The sequence below is a fragment of the Vombatus ursinus genome, unplaced genomic scaffold (assembly GCF_900497805.2).
Source record: "Vombatus ursinus unplaced genomic scaffold, bare-nosed wombat genome assembly UNPS02015066.1, whole genome shotgun sequence".
Classification (NCBI taxonomy): domain Eukaryota; kingdom Metazoa; phylum Chordata; class Mammalia; order Diprotodontia; family Vombatidae; genus Vombatus; species Vombatus ursinus.
In genome coordinates, this window is record NW_020954844.1 from 767,558 (window position 1) to 778,926 (window position 11,369).

General features: G+C 47.0%; 1 protein-coding gene and 3 pseudogenes across 1 annotated transcript in view; 2 read left to right on the forward strand and 2 right to left on the reverse strand.

Moving 5' to 3' along the window:
* DNAH6 (dynein axonemal heavy chain 6) overlaps nt 1-11,369 on the reverse strand; it is a 236,355-nt gene that overhangs the window by 71,463 nt on the left and 153,523 nt on the right. Inside the window, exons 54-55 of the mRNA XM_027846132.1 lie at nt 8,670-8,866; nt 2-171 (exon numbers count right to left, since the gene is read on the reverse strand). Coding sequence (XP_027701933.1) covers nt 2-171; nt 8,670-8,866 — 367 coding nt within the window. The remainder of the gene's footprint in view (nt 1; nt 172-8,669; nt 8,867-11,369) is intronic.
* LOC114031105 lies at nt 814-3,363 on the forward strand (annotated as a pseudogene).
* On the forward strand, nt 4,566-4,874 carry LOC114031083 (annotated as a pseudogene).
* Nucleotides 5,668-7,260, reverse strand: LOC114031106 (annotated as a pseudogene).

Here is an 11,369-nt window from a genome sequence, read left to right on the forward strand (position 1 = left end):
TCGTCCTCGAGTCACCAGAATACCGTTCTCAGTTGATACCAGATCACGTGGTAAGCCATCCGTATTCCACTGCCGTATCTCATAAGGATCCCCTAGGATGTTTATTAGGCTGAAGTCACCACTTATTGGGATCTCAAGGAGGACACACTGTTCAATCCAGCAATCTATCAGCTGCCAGAGAGGGGAGAGCTTATTAGATGTGTGTCCAAAGGACAACAGAAAGAGCAGCAGTTTGGGAAAAGAAGAAATTCCACAAAATTACGGCAAAGCATCACAGAAAGAACTCAACCTAGAAACAAGAAAAGGAGAGTTTTAATTCTAGTTCTCCCAATTATTAGTTGTACAGCTTCAGGTAGATCACTTAGTCTCTATGAGTCTCAGTTTCTTCATTCATAAAATGGAAACAAAACCACTCGTAGTATCTATCTCTTAGTGTGAGAGGCAGATAAAGTAACATGCAAAGCATTTTGTACTTGGAAAGCACTGTATTACTATCAGGAAATTAAAGTGAATTAATCGATGTTCATGAAGAGGGCCCTGAATCATCCAAATCAATTATGTTCGGCATGCTCTGCTTAATAAGTCAAGCATTTCAGAAGGATGGCCCTTTAAAAGGCTTAAAGGCATTCAGGCATTTAAATAGATTGTACGTATCTCAAAAATTTACACATAGGGTATACTTCATTTCCTAACCATGCTAGATAAAGGACATGCTGCTTTATCATAGCAATGCATATTCATGTAGTTCTTTCAAGTTTATAAAAGCCTTTTTCACAACAACCCCCTGAGATCAGAAGCTCCCTTTTACTGACGATGGGCCTCAGGCTCAGTGAGGTCAAATAATTCTAATACCTAGCACTTGTTGATCATGCTCTTCTCCTTGATACTGTCTTCACTCTAAGTTTTTGGGACTCCCCCCTCCTGGTTCTCCTCATACTAATCTGACTGCTCCTATTCTGCTTCCTGTGCTGGACCCTCCTCCAGATCATGCCCTTTAAACGTAACTGTCCCTCAGAGCTCTGTCCTGGACCCTCTTCTCTTCTCCCTCTATACTGCTTCACTCGGTGATCTCATTAGCTCCCATGGATTTAGTTACCACCATCTCTATGCTGATGATGATCAAATTGACCTATCTTGCCCCAGACTCTCTGCTGGCCTCCAATCTCACATCTTCAACTGTTTTTCTGACATCTTGAACTGGATGTCCAGTAGCCCTCTTGAACTCACCATGTTCCAAACAGAACTTGTTATCTTTTCCCAGAAACCCTCCCCACATCCTATCTTCCCTATGACTGTAAAGGGCAACACCATACTCCTAATTCCTCTGGCTCCCCACCTAGGAATTATCCTAGATTCCTCCCTCTCTCTCATCTACCACATCCAAGCAACACGTTTTGAATATTCCCCCTTCTCTCTTCTGACACTCCCATCCTGGTCCAGGCTCTTGTCACCTCCCCCTGTATAGCCTGCTGGAGGGTCTGCCTGCCTCAAAGCTCTCCCACTCCAGTCCATCCTCCATTCAGTAACTAAAGTGATTTCTCCAAAGTGCTGGTCAGACCATGTCATCTTCCCACTCAAAAAATTCCAGTGACTCCAACACAAAATTCTCTGCTGGATATTCAAAGCCCTTCCTAGCCTATTCTCTTATCTTTCCAGTCTTTTTACACCTTATTCACTGATGTGTTTGATCCAGTGACACTCTTATCTTTCCAGTCTTTTTACACCTTACTCACTGATGTGTTTGATCCAGTGACACTGGCTTTCTCAATGCTCCATGAACAAGACCCTCCATTTCTCTGCTTCAGGAATCTTATCTTCTCTGGCCCAGAACACTCTCCCTCCTCCACTCTGACTATTGACCTCCCTGGCTTCCTTTAAATTTCATCTAAAATCTCATCTTCTGCTGGAAGCTTTTCCCAACCTCTCTTAATTCTAGTGCCTTCCTTCTCTTAATTATTTCTTATATATCTTGAATATAACTTTTGTTTTTTATGTTTGCTTGCATGTTGCCTCCCCCATTAGACTGTAAGCTCCTTGAGGGAGGGACTGTCTTTTCTGCTCTTTTTGTATGCTTAGTGCTTAACGCAATGCCTGGCCCATAGTAGGCTGTTAATAAATGTTTATTGACTGACTGACTGCATATAGTACTTTAAAGTTTGCAAAGCATTTTACAAATATTCCATTTGGTGCTCACAACTACCCTGGGAAGTAAGTGCTATTATTAGCCCCATTTTATAGAGGAGAAAACTGAGGCATAGAGAAGTTACATGACTTGTTAGTATTCCATTTGTATTACCATGTTCAAATACTCATCTGTGTTATGACTCTATTCTTAGCTAGAATCATGTTTCATTTTTAAACGAAGTTTCATGTGTAATGGATGTACTCAAAAAGGTAATATAATGAAGTTACGGATTCATAAGATTTTCCTGATTATAAAAGTAACAAACTTCACTGTTTAAAAAAGGGGTGGGGTGGGGCAGAGCAGGACACAGAAGCTTATTGGGAGGCGGGACAGGGCAAAAAGGAATCGCGGCGGCACCACTAGCTAGAGCAGTGAGTAAGAATGCCATTCTGCTTCCAAAAGTAGGAGTGTCCAGGGATCTGGGAAGTCTGCGAGGCACACCCCTGTAGGGACACATTCCGAGGAAGGTTCTCGACACTCCAGATCCAAGTCGAGGTCCAGGTCGGAGTCTTGACTGAGATCCAGAAGAAGTTCTCGAAGGCACTATAATAGATCACATTCTCGCTCCCCCTCCCACAGACGATGCTGAGCAGGTCGTACAGTTGAGATGAGCGAAGGCAACATAGCCAGAGTTACTCTTCTATGTCTACCCGTAGGCATCACGTGGGGAATCAGGGTGTTTGGATTGAGTCTATACACGGAGACCTCAGAGAAGTATTTTCTGTATACTTTTTTTGCGGAGTACCCATCGTGGATGACCAGCAGTCCTGGCGCTCCTGGGGGTTTGCCTTTGTTTACTGTGAGAATATGGATGATGCCAAGGGAGCCAAAGAGAGTGCCAATGGAAAGGAGCTGGATGGGCGAGGATCCAAGTGGATTTTTCTATGACAAAAAAGACCCCATGTCCCAACCCCTGGGATCTACATGGGAAGACTCCTTATGGCAGTCCCTGCAGTGATTACTACGATCAAGGCTTTGATGATCGTAACTATTACAGCAGATCTTACAGAAAAAGAGGTGGTGGAGGAGGAGGGTGGAGAGCTGCCCAAGACAGGGATCAGATTTACAGGAGGCCATCACCATCCCCATATTACAATCCTGGGGGTTACAGGTCACGGTCCCCATCTTGATCTTATTCACCTACTCACTGTGAAAGCATGAAGATCGTGGATTTCTGAAATGGGATTTTGTTTTGTGAACAATATTTTTTTATTGTCTCATGTTTAAATGTGAACAGTGCTTACTGAATAGGTGACATTTACACCTTTTATGAAGACTGTTTTTGGTGGAGTTGAAATGCTGTTTTCTTTCTGCATTTGTGTAGCTTGGTGCTTTGATCAAAGTTAAGTTCTTTTTCAGAGAAGTATGTTTTGCACGTATTTTTTTACAGTCTAAATTTTGACTGCTGAGAAGTTTCTATTGTAGAAAAACTTTATTTAAAAGGTTTTTCTACTGAATCCAGGGCAACCTGAAGATTCGCCATTTGTGTAAAATGCCTCCAAACGGTAAACCAACAATAAAACAGTTTAATTTCTACTTTTCTTTTCACCACATCAGTGCTTAGGAAAACTGAATTTTCCAATTAGTCTGTGGAAAGTAAAGTCACATGCCTTGCCATTTAGAGAGCACCGTATTTAATATATCTACAACTGAGTGTTACGATTATAATATTGTGTAACTGTATTACAAGTATTAGAACTAACGGTATTTCTATCCAGCAGTTGCTTACTGCTTGTCTGAATGTTGTTTGTGAAGCCTTTATATAAGCTGTGCAAATAGCAAGTGAGGACAATAGTTCCAGTCTAACGGAGACCTTGAGGAAGACCTGCCTTCCTCACAGGGTTGTTCTGGAGGTGGTAATGTTGAGCTTTCGGTTGTCAATGAATAAAGGGACCTTCCATCACAAACGTAATCTTAATTTTCTGGCTTTAGATTACAGATAAAAATGGGTGCCTCATAAAGGATGGGAGAAAGGAACACTTCAGCAGTTTGATGAGTAAACTGAAGACTTTGCCTGTTAAATTTCAAAAACTATTTTGAGATCCTTTTGCTTACCACAGGAGGCCTGACTCACTCAACTGTTTTGAGACCTGTGTTTAAATAAACTGTTAATTAAAAAGAAAAAAAAAGGTGGGGGGAAGGCAACTAGGTAGTGCAGTGGATAGACAGCACCGGCCCTGGAGTCAGCAGGACCTGCGTTCAAATCCTCACCTGTATTATGTGGTAATACACCGACTGACGTCAGCTCCCAGTGGATTCAGCGTTGGAGGCGCGGGTGCTACCGGCGCTCACGTTCATTTTTCAGTCTCACGTCCCGCGTCCGAGTGAGGAAGGCACCGAGTAGCCCCGGCTCCGCCGGAGGAAAGGCTTTCACTCCCATATGAATTACGGAAATCCTCCACCCTACTCGAACTCAAGTCCAACTGCCCCATATTCACCACATGTACAGCATGGTGGTTCTCAAGCTTATCCTTCTGCTGGGCCTCCAGGGCCATATCCATCCCCTAATGCAGGGTATCCATACCAAGGCTATCCACAATATGGCTGGCAGGGCGCACCCTCTCAAGGACCGACCAGGGTGTATGTGGTGCAAGAACAAAGAAAGACTAATCCGATCCAGTCTAACTGCCTCACAGCTTGCTGGACTGCTCTCTGCTGCTGCTGCCTTCTTGACGCGCTAGACGACTGACCAGCCTCAGCTCCTCTTACCACAAGGCTTTTGTGTCATCGATTGATGGGGTTCTGAGTCCTGATCTTTCCATTGCCATAGAGTTCTGCCCAGATAGCTCAACAACAGCATAATGGAATCCTAGGTTATCAGTGATTTTTTTGCTGTTTAATTTAGTGACACGATCTTCTAAATGTTCATTTTCTAATTTATTGTCATAGTTTAACAAATGTGCTAAATGATTTTTTTGGCCAAAGGCTTGAATATGAAGTTTATATTTATCATTTTAAATTGTACTGTTCACAGCAGTGGCAAAATATGCAACAATAGAAGCCACTGCATGATTTCTTTCCTAACTCCCTAATCATGTTTCAATACTGTCTTGTCAATAAATTTTTCAAAAGTAAAAAAAAACTTGGGGCAGCTAGGTGGCACAGTGGAAAGGGCACTAGCCCTAGAGTCAGGAGGACCTGAGTTCAAATCGGGCCCCAGACACTTGACACTTAACTAGCTGTGTGACTCTGACCAAGTCACTTAACCCTGATTGCCTTGCCAAAAAAAAAAATCATGTTAATCATAGCACAAAAAACCCCCAACTTTCTTAACTTAGGTATGACACTAAAACAAATTTTCCCCATCCCTAAACCTTCCAAACACCCCAATTTGTAGTTTTTAGGGAGAAGACCCTTTCCATCCCTGAGCTGTAGTTTCTACCCTTAAGACTTCTCATTCAACCACTCCCAGGCTCTGGACATGTTATATTAGGATGGCATGAAAAAATGAATGGGAAAAAAATCTATTTTATTAAATTGTCTCACAGTCCTCCAGCTGGCAGGGGGTGGGGAGAATGTAGTCAAGAGGTAGACTTTTCTTAGGGCCCTAAGAAGAAAGGATTTGGGAAAGGTGTCTTCTCTTTAGGACAGAATAGGAAAACATGCTCCCTGGGCTTTAGGAAGAACATGGGTGTCTGGGTAAATCAGATACTGGTGCTGATTTGTGACTTTGATTTGGGGTGAGTGGAGAAGAGAAAAGGCAAGGAAGACCAAAGGGCAAAACTCAGTTCCCCTACTCCAAACTCCTCTCCACTCTCCAGTGTGGTTCGGTGGGAAGGGAGAAAGGAGAACATTGCTCAGAGATTGCTGAGGAGTTTTTTTTTTTTTTTTTTGCTCCAGTCCACTGTCAGGGATATGTTGAAGTCCAAAATGCGCTCAGAGGAGGAAGATGTAGAAGAGGTTAGAGTGGAATCTTGTTTCTTGAGACTGTCCTAAGAATCTGTCTCAACACTAGTTTCACTAAGTGTAGATCTTGAGGCTGGTTTGTGGCTCTCACACACCTCTTCAATTTAGGTGGCACTGCTCCCCTCCTCTACCTTTCCATTGGCAACAGGCTCTGGCAAGGCACCACTCAGGTGCTCCTGGGTTGGTATCACTTTACACTTTTTGAATAACTCATCTTTCTCGTTGTCCACAACCAGCAGCTTGGTCTCATCTCTGCCAGCCTTGATGGCATCCACCACATCCCCCATGCTGTTTCCCTTCCATACAGATCCCATTCACCTCCACAGTCCGTTCCTGGACCTGGGGCGCTGAAGCCTCAGCTGGTGAGTTGGAGTCCACAGAGCAGATGTACTGGCCAGGTTTAGACTTGTCACTCTGCAGTTCGTCGAAGTCATAGCCACTGGGACCCTTTCTCATAGCACAAAGTCGGGGCCTCAGCTCCCTCCGTTGACTCTTCTCTTCCCGCGGCTCCCCGGCCGTTCCTAGCTGCTGCTTCTCACCTCCATCCGTCCGCTCCCCCGCGGCCCTCTGCGGGGTGGGGGCTCGGTCCTCTGCGGCGTGGGCACGGCCCTCTGCGGGTGGGTACGGCCCTCTGCGGGGTGGGGGCTCGGTCCTCTGCGGCATGGGCACGGCCCTCTGCGGGGGGGTCTGGGCCCTCTGCGGGGTGGGTACGGCCCTCTGCGGGTGGGCTCGGCCCTCTGCGGCGTGGGCACGGCCCTCTGCGGGGTGGGGGCACGGCCCTCTGCGGGGTGGGGGCTCGGCCCTCTGCGGCGTGGGCACGGCCCTCTGCGGGGTGGGGGCACGGCCCTCTGCGGGGTGGGGGCTCGGCCCTCTGCGGGGTGGCCGAGCCTGGATGCCTCGCTTCTGCAGGCGCTCGACGGTCTCCTGACTCCACCGCAGGCGCACGGAGTTGAGCGCGCCTCAGCTGCGGCTCACCACCTGCTGGCACTCTCCTGCTCCACGGTCTCGCCCTTGGTCACCGGCCAGCAGTCCCGCCTTCTCGGCCGGCGAGCCTGGCTCCACGCGCTGGATAAACTGTCCCACTGTGCCCTTTTCGCCGTAGCCATTCGGCCCTTTTTCCAGGTTACAGAGCCGGGGCAGGGGCTGCCGGAGTACCCGTCTGCGCTCATCTTGCTCACGGGCAGCTCAAGGGCTCGCAGCTGGGGCCAGTTCACTAATCACCCCCTCCTACCCCCACCCCTTGCCCCAGGAGGCGGGGATCCGGGATGAAACACAACAAGGAACCCCCCAGCCCGCGAAGAGGGAGTGGGTATCTGGGAAGGGGTCGCTGCGAACTCCTCTAAGCGCCAAAGGAAAGTGAAGGGATCAATGACAGTTCCGCACAGTGTTGGGGGGTTCCAGAACCTGTCACCGCCCCTTATCCCGGGGGAGGGGCTGCTCAGGCCCCGTTAGGAACCAGAGGAGAAAGCGGGATGGGGTGGGGTGCAGTATCCCCGGTGGAGTAGTACAAACTAGAAGTATCTAAGGTAGGGTTTGCGCTCAGGTCTTCCTGACTCCTGGGCCATTACTGTCTCTACCATGCCACCTAGATGCCATCATGCCTTACTTCTGGTCACACAACTAGTCAGAGTCAGGATCTGAATTTCCCTTTCGCCTCTAAATCTAATACTCTTTCCTCCCTATTGAATAGACTTTTTATGGCTAGGAAAGAGTAGAAACTGAGGTTTGCTGAGTGGCATCCGGAGAACTCCCCATTCCTTCCATGCCCTCCTCCTTCCTCCCCTGGCCCAACACTACCAAGAAGCTTGCCCCCTAAGAGTAATTCCTCTGTGCTTTAGGTTGCATTGGCTGCCCTGCTGCTTGGCTCCAGGACGTGGGGACCAAGGTCCCCAAGAATGGGGGAAGGTGAGGGTAGCAGAACTAGATGGGGAGCCAGGTAGCTGGTATTGGGACATGGTTGGGGGACTGGCTCTCTGCTTCCTGGCCTGCTCTTTAGTGTCTCAGGAGGACAATACCTCTTTCCGAGTGTTAGAGGCTTCCCAGGTGATCATGGAAGAACTGGTAGACCTTGCCTGGTGAGGCAATGTGAAGGCATAAAATGGCACTGGTGAAAGACCTGGGCCACAGGGGTGCGGATCCTGTAGCCTGGAGGCCACATGTGGCCTTCTAGGTCCTTTTGACTGAGTCCAAGTTTTACAGAACAAATCCTTTTATTGAGGATTTATTCAGTAAAACAAGTGCACTTCAGGCACTAGAGGGCCACATGTGGCCTTGAGGCTGCAGGTTCCCCACCCCTGAGTCCTGGAGCCTTGTAAAAGTCAAAAGGAGCTCAGGGCAGAAAGGAAACAAACAGTGACTTTGTAAGGTTGCAGAAGGAAAGACAAGAAGGGCCCAGGTAACTATGTGGTGGGACAGTGATGGTGTAGGGTTGGGGGAGAGGGACCTGGGCCTCATGGGAGAGAGGAGGCCTTTGGAGCAGGTGGCTCATCCCTGTCTTCATTAAGATAAGACCTGGCAAAACCTAGGAAAAAACAGAAGACTCATTCACTCCCATGGCTCCCCATGCTTTTTCACTCACCAACTGCCTGTAATGGGCTGTGAAAGCACCGTAGTATGCCACGCACGCAGCAGCGATGAACACGTTCCCAGTGATGTTGGCGATCTCACTTTCAAAGTTCCGGATGCTTTCTTCCCATCGGACTTGCTCATCCCCCAATGCAGCTGTGAGCTTACCAGCACGGGTGAGGCGCGCTTGAGTGAGGTCCATGGTTTTGGCTAAATAATTTTAAGAAAACTGGGCTGTAATTATCAATGAACATTCTAAGATAGTACAGGTTTATTCTTCCTTTCTCCACCTCTAGCACAATTAGTGTTTATGTAGTAAATGATACCCAATCGAAAGAGTGAACCAGATTCTGCTTTTGAACTCAGGGAATCACATTCACTCTGTCAGACCCTGAGGACACCATTAAGTGGTTGGGGTTTTGTATGTGGTACCGTATACACAAAGTAAAAAAAAGAAATGTGGTTCCATTAATAAGAGCTGGCATGCCTCCAACACACAGCATTTTTATTCCTCCAAACTCTTATTTTATTTTGTATTTTGATTTTCACATTACTAATCAATCCTACTCTGATGGTTCATTGTGGGGTTGAGGTGACACCTCATTGGTTTCTTTGCCTTTGTTATAAAGGCAAAAGGCAGGTCAAGAAATTACCAGTTCTTCTAATTTGGGGAGAGGGAAGGGAGAGAGAGACAGACAGACAAAAACAGAGAGACAGACAGAGACGGAAACAGAGAGATAGACATAGACACAGAGAGAGATGGGGAGAAGAGACATAGACAGAGACAGACAGACACACACACAGAAAAAGAGAGAGAGAGAAAGAGAGAGAGAGAGAGATAGAGAGAACAAGATAGAGACTATAAAAGACAGAGACAGAGTGACAGAGAGGCAGAGAGAGACAGAGGCAGAGAATGAGAGAGACAGAGAGGCAGACAGAAACTGAGACACAGATCCAGAAAATTGAAGACCCCTATTACCATTATTTTATGTCTCCCTGCCAGGCTGGTAATGTTCCTCACACATGTCCATGTCTCTTCTGTGTCCAGGTAGTTGTAGTATTTCCAGAGCAATATCGCTTCTATTTTCTCCATCAGTTTTTACCACAAACGCTTACCTCCATGCTTTACCTCTGGTCCCTGGACATATTACTAATCAACAATATTGCCCATACCCCTCATATCTGTTCTGTTCCTTTCAAAAAAGATCTACATTTCAAAAGGTCTCTTCCAGTCATGGTCCCATCCCATCAAGTCTCAATGACACCTATGAAGTAAAATCTGTATCTCTGCCTTTGAGTCTCTAGTTCTGCTCATTTGCTCTCTATGAACTGAACATCTGGGGAGAAGCATAGAACGGAAGCTCCTTGAGGGCCAGGGACAGTCTCTTTTTGTCTTTATCTCTCCAGATTCCAGCACCATGTCTGGCACTAAGTCTGTGCCCACATTATGTTTAGTAAATGGGGTTTAATGTCAGGTAATTTCTTATATTTTTAGATTCCGTGAATTACTGGGCATCTTTTCCATTATTTTTCTTCCTGTGCTGTAGCTGATATTCTCATTGTAATTTCTATATCTATAATCTTTATCAATTTCAATATTTGCCCTATTCCCAAGGAAAAGGCAAATTCTTTGAGAGTGAGGATGATGCCATTTCCCAAGTATACATACATAATACATATTCCTGATGCACGACATTTTCCAGACTTTCTCATTTTTGCTTTTCAGGGTATCTTCCTCCAAGCCTCAGTTCAGGTGCTACCTTTTCTATGTAACCTTCCCCAAATCCTTTGGCTAAAAATCTCCTCTCCCTCCTCAAATATTCCCAGACCACCTTGTCTGGCTTTCTCTTTTGCCCTCATCGTGCTTCAACTCTGGCCTTACAATTCTGAGACCATGTCACCCCTCCCCCACTCCCACCCCCAAGTAGACCTGAGAGCAGGCATTACCTTTTTGCTTTTTTTTGCATTTCCAACACTTAAAGGCCCAGTGCCTGGCACAGAACAGATGCTTAATAAATATTTTGTTGACAGACTTCCGGGGGGGTGGAGCCAAGATGGCGGAGTGAAAGCAGTGACTTGCTTGAGCTATCCCCCAAACCCCTCCAAATGCCTGTAAAAAATGGCTCTAAACAAATTCTAAAGCAGCAGAACCCACAAAAAGACAGAGTGAAACAAATTTCCAGCCCAAGAGAACCTGGATGGTTGATCAGGAAGGTATATCGCGCCAGGTGGGGAGAGGAGCGCAGTTCAGCGTGGGTGCGCAGGCCTCAGCAACCCTGGAGCAGACCTGAGAGGACTGAATCGCAGGAAGCTATGGCGGTTTCCAGACTTCACAACCCACTAACGCCAAAGGCAACTTAGAAGGTCAGTGGGAAAAGTCTGTGACTGCGGTGAGAGAACGAGCTAGGTCTCAGCCACCCCCAGGGCAGCGGCTGCCTTCTGAGCTTCCGGCCCACAGACTGAGGGGGAATAGAGTGGTTGATCAGAGGGGGATTGCAGGGATCTCTCTGCCAGTGCTGAGGCAGGAATCTCTTGCTGTGCCCCTGCTTGGATCTGGGTCACAGTTCTGAGGGGCGGTCCTGGGGCTAGGAGGAGTGCTGGCCTGGTGGAGCTTGTTGTGGCAGTGGAGAGGAAACACCCCACCCCTTATCCTACCACTTTGGAAGAACTGAAAATTTACAGGTCCCTAGAAGTACCTCTGAAAACAGCTGTA